The 21,494-nt window shown below is 39.4% G+C and overlaps 1 protein-coding gene across 4 annotated transcripts in view; it reads left to right on the top strand.

Annotated features, from left to right (window-relative positions):
* The first annotated feature begins 1,340 nt into the window (after nucleotides 1-1,340).
* Nucleotides 1,341-21,494, top strand: part of ASPM (assembly factor for spindle microtubules) — a 69,107-nt gene continuing 48,953 nt past the window's right edge. For 3 of the 4 annotated variants that reach the window (XM_041743686.1, XM_041743853.1, XM_041743773.1), the window contains exons 1-5: nucleotides 1,341-1,750; nucleotides 3,347-3,490; nucleotides 10,262-11,741; nucleotides 20,454-20,558; nucleotides 20,962-21,108. In XM_041743686.1, coding sequence (XP_041599620.1) covers nucleotides 1,475-1,750; nucleotides 3,347-3,490; nucleotides 10,262-11,741; nucleotides 20,454-20,558; nucleotides 20,962-21,108 — 2,152 coding nt within the window. In that variant the 5' untranslated portion in view covers nucleotides 1,341-1,474. The remainder of the gene's footprint in view (nucleotides 1,751-3,346; nucleotides 3,491-10,261; nucleotides 11,742-20,453; nucleotides 20,559-20,961; nucleotides 21,109-21,494) is intronic. The other variant, XM_041743933.1, reaches the window with a different exon arrangement.

The following is a 21,494-nucleotide window of genomic DNA, read 5'->3' as shown; positions in this document are numbered from 1 at the left end:
TGCATAGCCATACACACCTCCATACGTTATAGTTTCTATCTTTAGAGGCAGGATGGAGGAATCCCTGGGTGGCGCAGCAGTTTGGCGACTGCCTTTGGCCCAGGGCGCGATCCTGGAGACCCGGGATCCAATCCCACGTCGGGCTCCTGGTGCATGGAGCCTGCTTCTCCCTCTGCCTATGTCTCTGCCTCTCTCTCTCTCTCTCTCTCTGTGACTATCATAAATAAATAAAAATTAAAAAAAAAATAAGTAAAGCCTTTAAAAAAAAAAATTTAAAAAAAAAAAAAAAAAAAAAAAAAAAAAAGAATAGAGGCAGGATGGTAGAGTGGGTAAGAGCAGAGCAGGACTATAAACTACCTATGTATGTATCCTAGATTTGCAACTTGCTGTCCTGTGTGTTGTACAGTAAATAACTGTAAAATAACAAGAGTAGCTCTTCCACAGAGTTGAAGTGAGAGTTGAGGTAAATGTGTAAAAGACTTTAAACAATCCCTGGCATCTCGTAAATAGTAATATGCAAGCCATAATCATCATTACATACCCACACTTAAAAAGCAAGAAGTTGTCAAGGGCAGTGGCTGTCAAAACCATTACTTAACGAATTACCTGGGAATCTCGGTTTTCCTTTGTGTATCTAGTTTTGCTCCCAGGATCCCGAGGTAAGAAGAAACCCAGCCTGTCAAAGTACTGAGCCCTCGTAGGGTCAGCCACTGGAATCCTAAATAAATAAAACTAAAAGCTGCTCTAATCCAGGCGCTCCTGACAATCCTAAAAGTAGACAGAGCATCAATTCTAGAACTGCAAAAGTCGGCCGCAACGCCTTAAGCCTACTAGAAACGCTATTTGGGGGAGGTCTCCCGAGAGGCCGGCAGCTCACCTGGCAGCTCACCTGGCACCCGCAGGGCTGCCCCCGCCCCCCTTCCCCAGAGCAAAAGGAGAGCTAATGACTATGTAATTCAGGACGGGGTATGTTAGAGAGCAATCATTTAAATTAATTAGCCTCCTGATGGCTGCATTTACGGTGGAAATAAATGCTGTTGCTCTCTTGCCTTTAGCTCAGCCTGTTTGCAAATAAGAAAAAGCGAATCTCGAGGCTGCAGCTCGGGCTTCGGGGTGGAGTCCGGTCCCGCCCCCGCCCCCGCCCCCGCGGAGCCAACGGGGGCCCGTCTAACCGTTTAAATGAGGCGCCGGCGTCCCATTGGCTGGCGCCTGCTGCCCGCTGATTGGCCCCGCGCGGAGGTGGGCGGCGCCCGAGCGCGCTCATTGGTGGAGGCGACGCGTTTAAACCGAGGTTACCCGCGCCCCTCTGGGGTTTGTGACTGTGACTGGCGGCCCGAGCGTGTGTTCCGTGGCGCGTCGGCGACTGGACACGAGAGGGGGCGAGTCCGCTCCGAGACGCCCCGGCCGGGGTCCCCGCTGCGCAGCAGCCTCGCGGGAGCGGCGCCAGCACCTCCGGCGGCGTCTGGACGCTGCCATGGCGACCCGGCGGGCCGGGCGAAGCTGGGAGGTGAGCCCCTCCGGGCCGAGGCCGGCGGCCGGGGAGGCGGCGGCGGCGTCCCCGCCCGTCCTGTCTCTCAGCCACTTCTGCAGGTCGCCCTTCCTCTGCTTCGGAGACGTGCGCCTGGGAGGCTCGCGGACGCTGCCCCTGCTCCTGCACAACCCCAACGCCGAGGCCGCCCGGGTGGAGGTCTGCGGCGCCCCCGCCGCGCAGCAGGGCTTCAGCGTCTCTCCGCGCCGCTTCCAGCTGCAGGTGGGTGGTGGGCGGGGCGAGCCGGGGGGGGGGGCGGGGGCAGCCCTGCGGGTGCCAGGTGAGCTGCCAGCTGAGCTGCCGGCCTCTCGGGAGACCTCCCCCAAATAGCGTTTCTAGTAGGCTTAAGGCGTTGCGGCCGACTTTTGCAGTTCTAGAATTGATGCTCTGTCTACTGTTAGGATCGCCAGGAGCGCCTGGATTAGAGCAGCTTTTAGTTTTATTTATTTATTTATTTATTTATTTATTTATTTACTTATTTATTTATTTATTATTTATGCATGCGTGCGAGACACAGAAGAGAGGCAGAGACATAGAGGCAGAGAAGCAGGCCCCATGCAAAGAGCCAATGTGGGACTCCATCCCGGGTCTCCAGGGTCACGCCCCCGGCCGAAGGCAGGTGCTAAACCGCTGAGCCACCCAGGGATCCCCTAGAGCAGCTTTAAAAAAAAAAAAAAAAAAAGTACATTGCTTCCTCTCAGTCATCATTATATGCGTTTTAGTTTCCATATGTATCCGGGAAGCCGACTCCAAAGTAGTCGGAGTAACTACTTAATGCAGGTGAAATGCTGAGCTGTCTTGGCTGAATGGGTCCATAGTTAAAAAAAAAAAGAGAGAGAGAGAAAGCACCTGTTCAGGGTTTGTTTGGTTTTGGGGTTGTTTTTTTTTCCCCCCCCCCAACAAGCATGGGGTGGAGGAAGGGGAATGCATGACGCTTTACTATTTTGACCCTTTCCCCCCCTCCTTTGCTATAGTGTAGTCTTAATGATGAATCAGATTCGATTCTGCAACGGTTGTTTCAAGACCAACCTGCGTGGCTTTCCTGCGTTGGCATTGGCCCTAGTAATGTTTCCATCCCTCCCACCAAGAGCTAGAGGATTTGGCTGCTGCGGGCTTCCCATTGAGAACCTTTGAAAGTGTGAAAATAAACCATTAGCTGAGATTGTCTGTTTGTACAACTGCATCCTAAGGTCTCGAGGTCCACCGACTTGTGTGCCAGCAGTGGTTACGCTGTCTCCTCTACTTAGGGAATGCCTGCTTTTCCTTCTATGGGAAGATACAGATTTTTTTTCTCTATCTGTGTAATACTTTTTTATTTCTTTTGTTATGTGGTCTAAAGTTGTTTTATGGGTTTTCGATTTATCTTGTTAGAATTTGCCGTTTTGCAGAGTAAAAGTTCACTTTTCTAAACTGTTTTTTAAAACTAGCTGCTTATGATGTTTTATGGCTTCTACTTTAAAACAAAACTTGTCTTTTTTTTTTTTTTTTTTTTCTTCCCCTGAAAACCAATGGACACAGAGTTTGTTTTGTCATTGAGGGGGTTTTCCATCTGATTGCTGCCAGGCTATGGAGTGTTGGTGCAGTTAAGATTTTATTATAATTCTATTTTCTTGTTGAAACTTGTTAAGCCACCTAGTGGCTTTTTTCCTTACAATGAACTTAGAAAAAAATTTTTGGCTTGTTGAATGTTGTTACAGTATAGAGTATTGGTGACTAACAATTATTAATCCCCTACTGTATTCTAAACTGTATATAATATGTTTTGACATTATGCATCGCTATTTGTATACTCATTTGAAATGTGTTCTTTGATTATAGCCTGAAGAAAAAATTGTTATTTCTGTTAACTGGACACCATTAAAAGAAGGCCGAGTAAGAGAGACTGTGACATTTCTTGTAAATGATGTTCTGAAACACCAAGCTATATTACTAGGAAATGCAGAAGAGCAGAAAAAGAAAAAGGTAATAAGTTTTAATCATCCTGTGGTTTACTCTAAGAAAATAACGTGTAAAAACTTTGAGAAGTCTTTGTTTCAGGCTTTTATTTAAATTCTAGTTAGTTAACATATAGTGTAATATTGGTTTCGGGAGCAGAATTTAATGATTTGTTATTTACATACAATACCCAGTGCTCATCACAAGTGGCCTCCTCAATACCCATCACCCATTTAACCCATCTACCACCCTTCTCCTCTCCAGCAGCCCTCAGTTTGTTCCCTAGAGTTAAGAGTCTCTTAAGGTTTGTCTCCCTCTTTTTTTTCTCTCTTCTCCTATGTTCATCTGTTTTGTTTCTTAAACTCCACATATGACTGAAATCATATGGTGTCTGTCTTTCTGTCACTGACATATTTCCCTTAGCATAATACACTCTAGCTCCATCCACCTCGTTGCAAATGGCATGATATTCTTTTTGATGACTAATATTCCATTGTGTGTGTAGATATATAGATATAGATCTCCCTCTTTTTCATCCATTTATCCGTCAATGGACATTTGGGCTTGTCTGATAATTTTGCTATTGTTGATAATGCTACCATAAACTTTGGGGTGCATATGCCTCTTTGAATCAGTATTTTTGTATCCTGTGGGTACAATAATAATACCCAATAATACAATTGCCAGGTGGGAGAGTGGTTCTATTTTTAACTTTTTGAGGAACCTCCATACTGTTTCCCAGAGTGGCTGCACCAGTTTGCATACCCATCAACAGTATAAGAAGGTTCCCCTTTCTCTGCAACCTAGCCAACATCTGTTGCTTCCTGAGTTAATTGTAGCCATTCTGACAGGTGTGAGGTGATATCTCATCATGGCTTTGATTTGTATTTCTCTGATGATGAGTGATGTTGAGCATCTTCTTTGGACAAATGTCTGTTCGTGTCTTCTGCCCATTTCCTGATTGGATAATTTGTTCTTTGGGTGTTGAGTTTGGTAAGTTCTTTATAGATTTTGGATACTAACCTTTTATCAGATATGCCATTTGCAAACATCTTCCATTCCTTACGTTTCCTTTTACTTTCGTTGACTGTTTCCTTCACTGTGCAGAAGCTTTTTATCTTAATGAGGTCCCAGTGGTTCATTTTTGCCTTTCTCTTGCCTTCAGAGATGTGTCTAGTGGGCTTAGTGGTTTAGCGCCGCCTTCAGCCCAGGGTGTAATCCTGGAGACCCGAGATCAAGTCCCACGTTGGGTTCCCTGCATAGAGCTGCTTCTCCCTCTGCCTGTGTTTCTGCCTCTCTCTCTCTCTCTCTCTCTTTCTCTCTGTCTCTAATGAATGAATAAAATCTTAAAAAAAAAAAAAAAGAGATGTGTCTGGTAAAACAATAGTTGTTGCTACATCTGATGTCAAAGAGGTCACTGCCTGTGTTTTCCTTTAGGATTTTGATGGTTTCCTGTCTCACATTTAGGTCTTTCATCTGTTTTGAATTTATTTTTCTGTGTGGTGTAAGAAAGTGGTCCTGTTTCATTCTTCTGCATGTGACTGTCCAGTTTTCCAACACCATTTGTTGAAGAGACTTTTTTCCATTGTATATTCTTTCCTGCTTTGTCAAAGATTAGTTGACCATATTTGTGGGTCCATTTCTGGGTTTTCTCTTCTGTTCTACTGATCTGTATGTCTGTTTTTGTGCCAGTACCATACTGTCTTAATTAAGACTACAGCTTTATAATATCCCTTGAAGTCCAGAATTGTGATGCCTCCAGCTTTGCTTTCCTTTTTCAAGATTGTTTTGGCTATTTGGGGTCTTTTGTGGTTCCATACAAATATTAGGATTGTTTGCTTTAGCTCGGTGAAAAATACTAATGATTTTTGATAGGGATTGTATTAAATGTGTAGATTTCTTTGACTGGTATAGACATTTTAACAAAATTTGTTCTTCCAATCCATGAGCATGGAATGTTTTTCCATTTCTGTGTGTCATCCTCAATATCTTTCATAAGCGTTCTATAGTTTTCAGAGGAGAGATCTTTACTTCTTTGATTAGGTTTATTCCTAGTTATGGGTTTTGGTGAATTTTAAGTGGGATTGATTCCTTGATTTCTCTTTCTGCTGTTTCTTTATTGTTGTATAGAAATGCAACAGATTTTTGTATGTTTATTTTATATCCTACAACTTTAATTTGTTTATTAGTTCTAGCAGGTTTTTGGTGGAATCTCTCAGGTTTTCTACATGGTGTATCATATCATCTGCACATAGTGAAAGACTTCTTCCTTGCTGATTTGAATGCCTTTTTTTTTCTTTTTCTTGTCTGATTGCTGAGGCTAAGACTTCTAGTACTATGTTAAATAAAAGTGGTTAGAGTAGACATCCCTGTCTTGGGGCTCTGTCTTGGGACCTCAGAGGAAAAGCTCTCAGTTTTTCTCCTTAGAGGATAAGAATGGATGCTGTACTTTGTTAGATGCTTTTCTTGTATCTATTGAGAGGATCATATGGTTCTGATCCTTTCTTTTATTAATGTGTATCACGTTGATTTGTGAATATTGAACCACCCTTGCAACCCAGGGGGAAAAAAAATCCCACTTGATTGCAATGAAGGATTCTTTTAATGTACTGCTGGATTTGATTTACTAGTATCTTGTTGAGAATTTTGCGACCATGTTCATCAGGTACGTTGATCAGTAATTTTCCTTTTTAGTGAGGTCTTTGTTTTGGGAATCAAAGTAATGCTGGCCTGATAGAATGACTTTGGAAGTTTACTTTCCATTTCGATTTTTTTAAAACAGTTTGGGAAGAATGGATATTAACTCTTCTTTTAACTATTTGGTAAAATTCCCCTGGAAGCCATCTGGCCCTGGACTTTTGTTTGTTGGGAGATTTTTGATTCCTGATTCAATCTTTGCTGGTTATGAGTCTGTTCAAATTTTCTGTCTTCATATTTCAGTTTTGGTGTTATGTATGTTTCTAGGAATTTCTCCATTTCTTCCAGATTGCCCAATTTTTTAGCATGTAATTTTTCATACTATTCTAATTGTTTGTATTTCTGTGGTGTTGGTTATAATCTGTCCTCTTTCATTCATGCTTTCATTTACTTGAGACCTTTCCTCTTTTCTCTCTGATAAGTCTCGCTAGAGGGTTATCAATTTAATTCTTAAAAAAAAAAAAAAAAAAAAAAAACCAGCTCCTAGTTTCACTGATGTCTTTTTTTCCCCCCTGTATCATTTATTTCTGCCCTAATCTTTATTATTTCTCTACTTCTGCTGTCTTTAGACTTTGCTTTTCCTATTCTAGCTCCTTTAGGTGTAAGATAAGATTGTATATTTGGATTTTTATTGTTTCTTGAGGTAGGCCTACATTGTTGTATACTTCCCTCTTATGACCACTTTAGCTCCATTCCAAAAGTTTTGGACTATCATATTTTAATTTTCATTTGTTTCCATGTATCTCTTTATCTCTTCTTTAATTTCCTGGTTGACCCATTCATTCTTTAGTAGATGCTCTTTAACAACTCCATGTATGTGGTCTTTCCAAATGTTTTCTTATGGTTGACTTAAAGTTTCAGAAAATATGCATGGTATGATCTCAATCTTTTTGTACTTTTTGAAATCTGATATGTGATCTATTCTGGAGAATGTTTCATGTGCACTCTAAAAGACTTTGTATTCAGCTGCTTTAGGATGAAACATTCTGAATAGATCTGTTAAGTCCATCTGTTTCAGTATGTCATTCAAAGTCGTTTCCTTGTTGTTCTTCTGCTTAGGTGAGTCAGATGTTAAAGTCTCCTCCTATTATCATATTATTATCAATGAGTTTCCTTAAGGTTTGTTATTAATTGTTTTATATATTTAGGTGCTCTGAAATTGGAAACATAAATATTTAAAATTGTTAGATCTTGTTGGATAGATCCCTATGTTATGATATAGTGCCCTTCTTCATCTCTTGTTACCGCCTTTGGTTTAAAATCGTTTGTCTGATATAAGGATGGCTGCCCCAGCTTTCTTTTGATGGTCATTAGCATGATAAATGGTTCTCTATCCCTTCACTTTCAGTCTGAGGTATCTTTAGGTCTAAAGTGAGTCTCTCCAGCATGTAGGTGCATCTTATTTTTTTATCCATTCTGATACCCTTTGTCTTTTGATTGGAGCATTTAGTCCATTTACATTCAGGGTGATTATTGATAAATATGAATTTAGTGCTATTGTCATACCTGTAAAGTTGTTTCTGGAGATTTCTCTGTTCTTTTCTAGTCTTTGTTGCTTTTGTTCTGTCTTTCCCATTCAAAGAATCTCTTTTCATATTTTTTTGTAGAGCTGGTCACGAATTCCTTTAGTTTTTGTTTGTCTGGGAAACTCTTTATCTCTCCTTCTATTCTGAATGACAGCCTTGCTGGTTAAAGTGTTCTTGGCTGCATATTTTTTCCATTCACACATTGAATATATCATGCCACTTGCTTCTGGCCTGCCAGGATCTGTGGATATATCAGCTGCTAACCTGACTTGTCTTCCTTGTAAGTTAAGGATTTCTTTTCCCTTGTTGCTCTCAGGATGTTTTTCTTATGTCTGTATTTTGCACATTTTACTACAATATGTTTTATTGTTGGCTTGCTTTTGAGAGTTGGATTTAGATGTTTGTGCCTCTTGGATTTAGATGTTTGTTTCTTTTCCCAGATTAGGGAAGTTTTCAGCTATAATTCCCTCAAATAAACTTTCTGCCCCTTTTTTCCATCTCTTCTTCTGAGAGTCCTATGATACAAATGTTACTACACTTCACGGAGTTGCTGAGTTTCCTGTGTCTATGTTTGTGATCCAGTATTTTTCTTTCCCTCTTTTTTTTCCAGCTTCATTATTTCCCATAATTTTATCTTCTATATCACTTACTCATTCCTCTGCTTCTTCCATCCTTGTGGCCATTATATCCAGTTGGTTTCACATCTTGGTTATAGTAATATTTATTTCAGCTTAACTAGTTTTTAAGTCTTTTATCTCTGTGGTAAGGGCCTCCATGGGGTCTTCTATGCTTTTCTCAAGCCCAGCTAGTATCCTTATGATTATTGTTTTAAATTCTGATTCAGTCTCTTTATATCTGTTTCAGTTAGATCTGTGGCTATGACCTTTTCTTCTTTCTTTTGGGATGAATTTCTCTGTCTTGGCATTTTCCCTGGATCTCTATCTTCTGTGTGTTAGGAAAGCCTGTTAGGTTTCCTGCCCCTGAGAGTAATGGCTTTATTAAGACGAAGTCACAGAAATGACCAGGGCCTGGCATTTCAGGAAGTGTTTCTGGTGTATGCTGTGTGCATTCTGCTGCTGTGTTTTGGCTGCTCTTTCCCTCAGGTCAGTCCTCTGCAGAGTTTCTCCTTGCCTGCAGTGGGGAGTGTTTGGACCTTGTCCAGAGTGTGGTGAGTTTTAACAGGGTGTTTTGCTGTGTTCAAAGAGGCAAGATCCAATATCCAGTAGAGCTGAAGTTTTGCAGCACGCTATGGTCAGTAGACTTGATGCATGCGGAGGGGAGGGTCCTGGCCTTTGAGGGAGGGGCTCGCTGCTGCTCTAGCTCCAGGCATACTTGCTCTAGTTCAGAAGTACCTTCAGAGCACAGGGCCATGGGGCTGGGTGTAAGCAGCTCAAGGCTCCATTGTGGGCGCTGTGTTGCTAACTGAAGTCCATTCCTGCTGATGGGCAGGGAATAAAAATAGTGTCACCCCCCTCCCTCCTCCCCAGAGACAGGAGATCACGCTGGCTGCTGTTCAGGAAGCTCTCAAAAGAGCAGACGATCTCCCCTTGTGTGTCTCAGGATTCCATCAGATCCCTGCCTTCACCCTGTCTGTATCTGAGCTGTCGCCCACCTGGTGGCACTGTGCTCCTGTTTTATCTTAGCACATCACCTGTGTTTCAGAAACCAAATTTTAGGGACCCAGTGCACATGGCCCCATGCTGATCCTCTGGCGAAGGTTTTGCCATGCTGTGGATGGTGCCAGTTTGTCCCAGGAGGACAGTCACATGAACATACACAGGCTTGGAGTTGATGGTAAAGCACAGCAAAAAGCCAGCATCCACATTAGGCCCTCGGCAGGTCCCTCTGTGCCTGTGGTAATGAACGGGGCAGCTCAATCACACCTGCCAGCTCTTTTGTCCCCTGTGAGGCAGTGCCACCTCTCCTAAACGCACTCCAAGAAGGGGTGCACACTCCCAGTACGGCCCAGGGGATCCTCAGACCATGCTGTCCTCTCCTGAGCCTCTGCCTTTCTCTACAGGAGTACCACTATGCCTGTCAGGCTCCACCCTGGGGATGGCACAGACTTCTAAAAACTTCAGGCTTTGAGTTCTGCTACTTATAAAAAATTGTGATAATCAGCCCCTCTCATTTTCCCATTCAATGGTTTTGGGGAACTGTTTTTCTTGTACAATCCCCTGTACACTGATGTGTGTGTCTCTCTTGCTCACTCACTTGGTCCTCTGTCTGTGATCAGAACTCCTTCCTCTCCACAGCACTTGTGATTATTTTCTCCTCCAAATCATATCTCCTTACCTCTTATCTTCCACCATGTGACCCCTTTTCATCCTCCAGGTGTACAGTTTGTTTCTCAACCCTCAGATCAATTTCTTGGGTGTTCAAGAATGATTGACATGTATCTAGCTGTATTTTGAGAGACAAGGCAAGCATAGGGTCCCCCTACTACTCTGACATCTTAGCTCCTCCAAAAGACTATTTTGATGAGTTTTGAAGTAAAATGCATAATATTGCTAATATAAAGGTAATAATTCAATAACTATCAACTTAATCTGTATGTTTTACTTATTTTTTACAGAGGAGTCTTTGGGGTACGATTAAGAAGAAGAAAATGTCAGCCTCTTCAAATAATAAGAGGATTTCCTCTGTTCAAAATGTTAACAAAACATTTTGTGTTTCACAAAAAGCTGACAGAGTTAGGAACCCACTACAAGCTTGTGAAAATTTGGATATGAATGAAGGCTGTTCCCCAACAGAAAACAATTCTTTAATCCTTGAAGAAAATAAAATACCAATATCACCTATTAGTCCTATTTTCAAAGAATGCCATGGTGAGACTTCCTTGCCTCTTTCTGTACGTCGATCTACAACTTACATATCTCTTCATGCACGTGAAAACGGGGACCTGTTGAAAGTAGAAGATGCCAGCATTTTGGAAGATTTTAGTTTTAGTGAGAAAGTTGTTAATGAAGCTTCCTTTAACTCCACAAATAATACTAATGACCAAACTGAAGAGAACTGTAAACTTATTCTTACCCCACCCTCTTCTTCCACTTTGAACATTACACAAAGCCAAGGAAATTTTCTAAGTCCAGATTCCTTTGTAAGTAACAGCTGTGCAGCTAATAATGAGCTAGAGGTAGTGACGTGTCTTTCATCAAATATACTTATGAAAGATAATTCAATGCCTTTGCATTTGGAATCAAAAAGTGTGCATGAAAATTACCGGAAAATCTTAAGTCCTGATTCTTTCATAAATGATAATTATGGACTTAATCAGAATCTAGAATCTGAGCCAATTAATCCAATTCTATCCCCAAATCAATTTGTAAAAGATAATATGGCATATACATGTATATATCAGCAAACATGTAAATTATCATTATCCTCAAATAAAAATTCTCAGTTCTCACAGTCTCAAGATCCGAGAACAAATGGAATTTTACCTTGTATTCCTGAATGTCAGAGTTCAAAATCTCCCAAAGCTACTTTTGAAGAACACAGAGCTTTAGAAATGAAGTCAGATTGTTACAGTTTTACAAAAAATCGACCTAAATTTTCTGCAATGCAGGATATTTCTAGTTGCAGCCAGGATAAACTTACAAGACGCCCAATACTTTCTGCTACCATTACTAAAAGGAAATCCAATTGTACCAGAGAAAACCAAAAGGAGACTAATAAACCAAAGGCAAAAAGATGTCTCAACAGTGTAGCAGGTGAGTTTGAAAAAGTAACAGATAATACAAAAGAGAAAGATGATTTTCAATCTTGTCTTCCAGTTATAGATCCAGTATTCAGTAAACCTAAGAGTTATAAAATTGTAGTAACTCCTCCCTCAAAGACCACGTTAATTGCCCGTAAAAGAAGGAGTGAGGGAGACAGGGAAGATGCAAACGTTAGAATTACAGCTACAGGACATTCAGAGATACAAGAAATCAAAAGAATCCATTTTTCTCCTGTGGAATCCAAAACATCAGCTCTTAAAAAAACAAAAAAGATGACAACACCCATCTCAAAACATTTTAACAGAGAGAAATTAAACCTGAAGAAGAAGACAGGTGAGTCTTGTTGATAACATCTTTAGTGAAAGTATACCTACAAGGCGTATATTTGCTGTTTCTTTTGGCTTAGCGAATTTCCTATTGATAAGCTTGACTTCTAAGTTGCACTCTTCAGGTGCCATTTTGCTTAATAGAAGATGGGGCTGAGTTCTAAAATAGTTTTGATTTTGTTCTTACTGAAACTTTGCTGTTTTGTTCATTATCTTTTTGCATTAATTTCCATTTTAAAAAAATACTGCATTAAAATACTTAATCCTGATTACGGGAGTTATTTGGCAACCCCTCAGGTTTTATGCCCAGGGGAAGTACACCACTTCCTCACCTTAGTCCAGGCCCTGACTGGAAGACCCAGTGATGTGCCTGGCCTATCTGAGAAAACACAGAAGAGGACTTTGCATACCCTGTGCACCTCATGGCATTATTCTCCCTCAGCCTTTACTTAGCCATTAATTGGGAATGAAGACATTCCTAGAGGGAATGTCTCTAGGGCCCCAGAGGTCTGCATTCCTTTGGGGAAAACAAAACATCCGCTGTTCCTTCCCCACTACTCACAGCCTTTCCATCAAGTCTGCCTCAAAAACAGGACTAATTCCACCATGCCCATTGAACCCAGATGACCTCATGATAGTCAAGGGCAGGGCAGGAAAACAAACCACACTACTAATTTAACAGATGATTTGAAAGAATTCTAGAACTTCTAGGAAGTATCATACATCTCATTTCCCTCATTTAATATCTCATTTCCCTTTGAACATCCCCGAGTTTGAACGATTTTCTAGATCTCTCCAGCTCTGAACTCATGGTCCCTGATTAGTGTTGTCTTTTATAAACATTCCCTCATTTTGTTATCTTGTTGAAACCTGGCTCTGCCCTGATTTCATTGCAACCCTCTCCAGTTATGTCTGTTTTCTTTCCTATTTCTCTGACCTTGGGCCTCTTGAGATAGTAGCCCACCTTCATTTTTTTTTTTTAAAGGTTTTATTTATTTATTTATGAGAGACACAGAGAGAGAAGCAGAGGGAGAAGCAGGCTCCATGCAGGGACTTGATGTGGGACTCGATCTCAGGACTCTGGGATCACACCCTGAGCCAAAGGCAGATGCTCAACTGCTGAGCCACCCAGGTGTCCCTGTGGCCCACCTTCTTTCTCACGGCTACTATTTTTTCTCCTTTTTTCCTTGAAAACAAATGAAAAGAAAGAAAACAGCAGCAAAACAGCTTGAGGCTCTTTTTTAATCTCTCCCACCTGTATTCCTCCTTGTTATAATGAAAGATTACTCTCAAGATCTTTTTTTTTTTTTTTTTTTTTTTTTTTTAATGATCCTCACACACACAGAGAGAGAGAGAGAGAGAGGCAGAGGGAGAAGCAGGCTCCATGCACTAGGAGCCTGACGTGGGATTCGATCCCAGGTCTCCAGGATCGCGCCCTGGGCCAAAGGCAGGCGCCAAACCACTGTGCCCCCCAGGGATCCCTACTCTCAAGTTTTTTACATTTGGCTTCTTTATCATTTCAAAATCCTTGTAGGATATCCTTCCGATATCCTGGGTTTTTAGTTCCAACGTACTTAGTCCACATTCTCCTAAAAACATCTTCATTTCTAATCACTGTCTCTGTGATTTTAGCATTTTCTCTAGAAACCTGATTCTGACATTTTTTTTTTTTTGTCCCCTTCCTACATATAGGATCCTTTAATCCATTATGCTTTCTGCAGCCTTCACTCTGACATGTCCTTACTTTCCTACTTTTACAGTTTGGATTCCATGACTTATCTTGGTCATTTCATTCATCTCTCTTCCCCTCATTGTATTTGTCTAGCAAATTCCAATCCCAATCCAACTCTATCTGCTCAATGCCTGAATCTTACTGATTGGACTTTAAATTAATGACCACAAATCTCAAAAAAGCTCTTAACTCTTTTTAGCTTTGTCTTTGGGTTTACTGACCGTTATCACTTTGCTACAGACTGTCTCGTCCCTCCCTTCTTTTCTCCTGAAACCCCTAACACCTTTCCTTCCTTCTCTCTCATGATTGATAATAGTAGTAACAATTACTGAGCATGTCCTCTGTCAGACCCACGGGTAAGTGCTTTACTACTACCTCCTTTAATACTCCTAACAGTCACACAAAATAATTGTTATCAATACCGGATTTTCAAAATGAGGAGACAAGGGCATCCAGAAGTTGAGTAATTTGTAAGGTCACAGAGGCAGTAATGAGAAAGCTAGGATGCTACCCCAGGTGGTTAGACTCCAGAGATAGTCCTCTGAACCTTGTCTGAGCTGATGACCTGCTTCCTCCTTCATTGAGTCAGTGGAAGTACTGAAGAAAACCTTAACACACTTCAACACTTACCACTCTTACTTGTGTATCATCCACAGCTTTCTCGCTACCTACTAACGCCTGAAGTACCTATGCACCCCATGTGGCAGGGCTCTGCACTGGTACAACAGACCCTGTGCCCTTTTACCCCAGGACGTTGCCTTACCAATTGTCTTCTCTCTCCCATATCTTCCATTGTTTACTCCCGACTGAGTCATTTCTGATACAAATATGCTGTTATTCCATCTCTTAAAAAACAAAACCTTAATAACATTTATCCCTCTTCAGCCCCTGCTCCATTTTTCTGTTTTCTTCTGTGCAAAACTCCTTGAAAGAACCCAACTATTCACTTTGTTATTGTTCACTGAGATATGTATACTTTTCTGTGTAAACATAATACTGTGTAAACATGATACTTAAAAGGTGCTTTTAACGTAAAAAAAAAAAATCATTAAGAAAGTCGTTTGTATTAGCCATTTCCCCTTTGTCTCTTATTTTTTGAACCCATTTCAATCAAGTTTTGACTACTTTACTAAACCTTTTCTTGTCAAGGTTATTAATACCTCCACACTATTAAATCTGATAAATATTTCTCAATTTTCATCTTGAACTATAAGCAAACTGGTTGATACTTTGGACTTCTGCCTTCTTGGAACGCTTCATTCTACCATCCGCACTCTCTCCTGGTTCTTTTCCTACTTTACCGGTTGCCTCTCAGTCTTCCTTGTGGAGTGCTCTTTATCATCCCAACCTCTAAATCTTGGAGTAAGTAAAGGCTTTGCCACTGACCCTTTTTCATACTTTTACTCATTCCCTTAATGATCTGGTTCCATCTCATAGTTTTCACTGCCATCCATCCATGGAGAAGGCCTCCCAAGGTTGTATCTTTAGGTGCACATCTCATCTATAGACTCATTTATCCAACATATAACATTTCTGCTTCAGTGTCTAGTGAACATCTTTAATTTGTCCAAAGCCAGACCTTTGCTGTCCCCTTTCCCATGGTACACCTACCTGGCATGTCACTCCCATCATAACACTTCTGTTGTGACCTCTCCTTTCAGGCCCAAACCTTGTAACTGTCCTTAAGTGTGTTTCTCTCCAAACTTTTCTTTATAAATTCAGTCTGTCTGATTTCAAATTCAGTCCATCGACAAATCCTATCTTTTCTTTCTTCCAAATACAGAATCTGATCACTTCTCAGCATTTCCAGTGGCACCTGATTTAGTCTGTTTCATTGTAGAGTATACTACTAGATCTTGCTTCTACCTTTGGCTTCTCTATAGTCTATATTTTTCACATAACAACCAGGGTAATACTTTAAAAATTAGTTGGACTCTAAGGTATCCAGTTCTGTGCCCCCTAAAGGCTTCCTATTTCACTGAAAGCCAAAGTTCTTACAATGATACATAAGGCCCTGTAAGATCTGGATTGTCACCAACCTCCTCCCCACCTCACTCTTACCTCTCTTTCCCCCTTGCTTGTTCTGCTCCTACCACCCTGGCTTCCTTGTTATCCTTGAATCCTCGAACAGGCTCTGTCTTCAAGGTATTTCAAGTTTATTGTCCCATCTATATAGAATGATTTCCTTCTCCAACTCCTTCATATCAGACTCAAAATGTCCAGTAACTTGCCCAAGGTCACAGAAGCTACTAAAATAGTTATAATTTAAACTCAAGTCTCCCTAACTATAGGTTAAATGTTCTTTCTACCATATTTTGCTATACTTTTATGGTTTAAGTAAGAGAAGGATCAGGTACATGTAAGAGTTTTATTTTGGGCTTTTGACCAGTGATGATAGGGATTGGGATCCACTGGCCTCAAATTTCTGATGGAGGCAATGAGTGGTATCTAATATCTGGCTTTCCTACTCCATTACTCAGAAACCTTCAGGGGCTCTCTGCTGTTACAGATTATTTCCAGTCTTGTTGTTCTGCCATTTAAGATCATCCTCATGTGATCTCTGTGTAGCCAGCCTGCTAATTTATATTCCACAACATTCTTTGCCATGCTAGTCGTCATTCCATCCACCCATTTATCTTGGTTTTTTTTTTTTTTTTTTTTTTTTTTTTTTGCTTTACATTCATCACCATACATAATTACACAATTTTTTTTTCTTGTGATGAGGATTTTTAAGATTTACTTTCTTAGCAACTTTGAAAATTGCCTATTTGAATAGGCAGTACAGTATTATTAACTAATCACCATGCTGTATATTACATCCCATGACTTAATTTATTTTATAAGTGGAAGTTTATTCTTTTGAACCCCTCACCCTCACTACTCCCCACGTTAGGCAACCACAATTCTGTTCTCTGTATCTATGAACTTGATTTTTGTTTTTGTTTTAGATTTCACATATGAGATCATACAGTATTTGTCTTTCTCTGTCTGACTTATTTCATGTAGCATAATGCCCTCAAGGTCTATCCATGTTGTCACAAGTGGCAAGATTTCATCCATTTTTATAGCTGAATAATACTCCATATATTGAAGGACTCTTAGGTTATTTATATATCTTGGTTATTGTGAGTAATACTGCAGCGAACTTGGGGGGCATGAATCTTTTTGAGTTAGTATTTGTTTTCTTCAGAAAAATACCCAGAAGTGGACTTGTGGATCATACAGTAGCTCTAGTTTTAATTTTTTGAGGAACCTCCATGCTGTTTCCCATTGGCTTTATCAGTTTACATTCCTGACAACAGTGCACCAATGTTCCCTTTTTTCCCTTTTTTCTCCCATTCAGTACATTGTCTTTGATTTGGTTGATGATTTTCTTTACTGTGAGGAAGCTTGTAGTTTGTCTCCTTTATTTTACTTATGCTGCCTTTACTTTTGGTGTCAGTTCCAAAAACTCATCACCAAGGCTGTTGTCAATGCTTTTTTTTTTTTCTAAGAGTTTTATGGTTTCTGGTATCAAATTCAAGTCTTTGGTACATTTTGAGTTGATTTTTGTGCATAATATAAGATAGTAGTTGAGTTTCATTCTTTTGCAAGTGGCTGTTCAGTTTTCCCAATGCCATTTATTGAAGAGACTGTATATTGTATGTTCTTGTCTCCTTTGATGTAAATTAATTGACCATGTATGTGTGGATTTATGTCTGGGCTCTCTATTCTGTCTCACTGATCTGTGTGCCTGTTTTTATGCCAATACCATACTGTTTCGTTTCCTATAGCGTTGTAATATAGTTTGAAATCAGGTAATGTAATGCCTCCAGCTTTCTCAAGATTCTCAAGATCTTCTTTTGCAAGGTTGCTTTGGCTACTTGGGGGCTTTTGTGGTTCCAAAGAAATTTTAAGACTGTTTGTTCTATTCCTATGAAAAATGCCATAGGAAATTTGATAGGGACTTCAATGAATCTGTGGATTGCTTTGGGTAGTATGAATGTTTTAACAATATTAATTCTTTAAATCCATGAGTCTAGAATATTTTTCCACTTATTTGTATCTTCAATTTCTTTCATCAAAGTCTTAATGTTTTGTATATTGATTTTGTGTCCTGCATCTTTGCTGAATTCATTTATTCTAACAGTTTTGTGATGGACTCTCTAGGAGTTTCTATACATATAATTTCATCTGCAAATAGTGACAGTTTTACTTCTTTCTTTCTAATGTGGATTCTTTGTTTATTTCTTTTGCTTGCCCAGTTGCTCTAGTAAGGACTTCCAATATTGCACTAAATAAAGATGGCAAGAGTGGGCATCCTTGTCTTGTTCCTGACCATGTATCCTCTTATTAATTTTCTTACCTGTTGTTTTCACGCTAATTCAAATCTTTCACTTATTTCAAGTACAATAGTCAGCTTTTATTAACTCCCTGATGGCTTTCCTTTCCCTCTAGGTATAGTCCCTAAGCAAATTTGAATTCAGCGTATCTAACACCTTGTATGTACCTGTTAACTCTGTTTCTTTGCTTGTATTGTTTTGTTTCCTATAGATATTGTCTGACCAGATAACAAATTCTTTGAGAATAGGGAACTACCTATACCTATTTTGATCTCCTACAGGGTGTACAAGGAATGAATGAGTTTCTTTAAGGTAGCCACCTAGTTTAAAGAGAATTAGACACATTGAGCGTCTCTGACTTATGAGCCTATATGAGAGCATGATTAACACTCACTAAGAATAACTGGCTCTATTCTGGAAAACCCGGGAGAACAAAGGAAGTCAGTTTTCCAAAATACCTTTATTTAGTATTGATAAGGTGCCTGTTCTGTGCTATGCATTGTTCTAGGCTCTCTGGATACAAAGAGAAAAGGTATGATTCCTGTCTTCAAGCTACTGTCAGTCCTATAACTGAGCTATGCACAGGGAATCATGGAAGCACAGAAAGGGAGGCACTTCATATGGCCTTTCTGAGTGATGAGGAGCTGTGAGATGGTTCCAGGAAAGGATTCCCACAGAATAAAATGATTCCATGCAAAGGCACTAGCCTCTGCAGTGTATCAGAACGAGGACTTTTTACTCTTATTTTTATTTTAAAACGGTTCAAATTCAAAGAAACTTAGAACCTCATAAATACTGTCACAGTTTGACCATGTTCCTTATTTTTAAATTAGCATAGATTTTTAATCCCTCTAAATGAAAACTAAGGAAACTTTTTCTGAAGGTCCAGATAATAAATATGTAGGTTTTGCAGGCCAAATGATCCCTATCACAGCTACCAGACCTCCACCATTGTAGAAGGAAAAAGAGCCACAGACAATGTGTAATGAGTAAGTGTGGCTGTGTTCCAATACAGTTTTATTCATGGACACTGAAATCTGAATTTCATGTAATTTTTATTTGTCATGAAATACAGTCGTTTTATTTCTTTCCCCAATTATTTACAAATATAAAAACTATTCTATTCTTAGATTGTAGACCACGTTAAAAATAGGAGGTGGGCTGGATTTTTCCTTTTCTTAGTTCTGTTTATATTTAGTAGATGTATCATCTAATGTGAAACCTGCTTCTATTCTGATATAACCTATATATTATCCTATAAACTGTATCACTTTGTCACTGTGATTTTTCTAGCAGTTTCCTTTGTAGATAGCCTCTACTACCTCCCTCAGTGACCTGGGTTGGATACCTGGAAATCCTCTGAAGTTCTTATTCTTTACCAATCGCCCTACCAGTGGCTTGTTGGTTCTGCTATTAAAATAACTCTTCTTTCTAATTTGTCTCCACTGAGTCTGTTTTCATCTGAATTCTCATAATAGCTAAGTTGGGCCTCTGTGATAGCTTCCTCTTAGCTTTCTACCTCTTGATCCCTTTTATTCCATTGGCCACTGTTTTCTAAAATGTAAACAATGGTGTTACTTTTTAGATTTAAATCTTTGTCATACCAGGTATATCACACTGATTAATAGTGCAGCTTCTGGGACCATACTGCCTAGCTCTGCCATTAATAGCTTGTGTGATCTTGACCAAGTAGTTTAATTTTTTTAAGCTCCAGTATCCTAATGATATAAAAAGTGGATAATAAATAATGATAATAATAATAATAATAATAATAATACAGTTCTTAGAGGTTTGCTAGAATGATTACCTGAGGTATTCTATATTAAAAGACTGTGATGATACCTGCAACAAAGTATTCGAACATTAGCTACCACTATTTTCATTATGATTGAACTCTTTTCTACTTTTTTCAACCTCTCCTATTGTTTTTCTGATAGGTGTTTTTTTACTCCAGCCACATTGCAGGTCTGTCAACATCCCACATTCCTCATGCCTAACTTCCACTTCAAGAGTCAGCTCAGGTGTATACCCTTCTAGGTGAAGTTAGCTCCCTTCTTCTTGTTTTCATAGCTGCTTAAATGTCTTTCTCCTTTATGTAGTGTATTATAATTCCTTTTAAACTTTTGTAATAGACTAAGAACTTCTGAGGGCTGGGACCACATGTGTAATTCTGCATTCCCAGCACCTAGCACAGAATCTGCAATATATACCATTATTTAGTGTGTGTTTGTATATATGAATGTGAATCCTAGCTTCTGCAGACATAGGAAAAAGTGTAGCTTCTGGTTTATAACTTCGAGACGTAGATTTAATTGACCACCAAGTTCATAGCATAGTACCAGAGATACAGTAATTATTATGTATTTGCAAAATAGATGTGATGTTGAAGAACCCAAACTTAACTTTAAAACCGGTCATTCTGGGCAGCCCGGGTGACTCGGTGGTTTAGCACTGCCTTCAGCCCAGGGCCTGATCCTGGAGACCCGGGATCGAGTCCCATGTCGGGGTCCCTGCATGGAGCCTGCTTCTCCCTCTCCCTGTGTCTCTGCCCCTCTCTCTCTGTCTCTATGAATAAATGAATAAAATCTTTTTTTTTTTAAAAAAGGTCATTCATGGAATTTATGTCATTTTTAATGCTACTGTTCTGCTTTCTAATTTATTTTAGATTCAAGAATATACAGAACTCCTAATTCTAAAACAAGCAAAAAAACAAAATCTATTGTTGCTGTGGCACAATCTACTTTAACCTTCATAAAACCATTAAAAACAGGTAAGTGCTCAATATTTTTAAAGTCACTGAAAAACTGACATGGAATGAAGCATTAATCACATTTGAAATGGAAATGGATTGACACTTTTCATTGAATTAAAGCCTTGTATTGTAAAAATATGTATTCAAATAACAGAATATTTTCTTAGACTTCAGTGACATTAACTCATGGTGACTTCGAATTTTTAAATAACCAGGAGATACAGCAGTAATTTTTCCCCTTCAAAATTTGATTACATTTTATACGTAAAACATTTTCAACTGTTTTCAGCACATAGTGGAAAAGAAAAATATTGTTCATTGTCTTAAAGGTGGTTTTGCTACCAAAAAATGATCTTTTGCTATATATTTCATTGTACTTTAAAAGAGAATTTCTTATTCAGTAAACCAATTTTATTCTTAGATATTCCTAGACACCCAATGCCGTTTGCTGCAAAAAACATGTTTTATGATGAACGCTGGAAGGAAAAGCAGGAGCAGGGCTTCACTTGGTGGCTAAATTTTATATTAACTCCTGATGACTTCACTGTAAAAACAAATATTTCTGAAGGTAAACATTAAGTTAATGTTTAAATTAAATAATACTCTTGTTTTAACAGTTCTTAACATGAATTGCCATTTTTTAATTATGCACATCTATTATAGTTAATGGCGTGGTTGACTAGTTCATTGACATGAATGCTAAAGATTGTGCAGGTGAGAATTCTTAGAGTATTCTTTAGTGAAAGTACCGAACTTTGCCTTTTCTTTTTGCTTCTCATTCTTGTTTATTAACCAATGCAATTCCGGCCTTTCAGAGGAATGAGTTATATTTTAATACAGATTCAGTTTGAGTTAACAGTGAAACATGGCTACTAAGAAATATAGTTCAATCTTAACCACATAATGAAGTATAATCCTGGTGAATAAATCTAACAGTCTGTGTGGCCTGATCTC

Source organism: Vulpes lagopus, chromosome 1 (genome assembly GCF_018345385.1).
Source record: "Vulpes lagopus strain Blue_001 chromosome 1, ASM1834538v1, whole genome shotgun sequence".
NCBI classification, from domain to species: domain Eukaryota; kingdom Metazoa; phylum Chordata; class Mammalia; order Carnivora; family Canidae; genus Vulpes; species Vulpes lagopus.
This window is presented reverse-complemented; position numbering and strand designations above follow the sequence as displayed.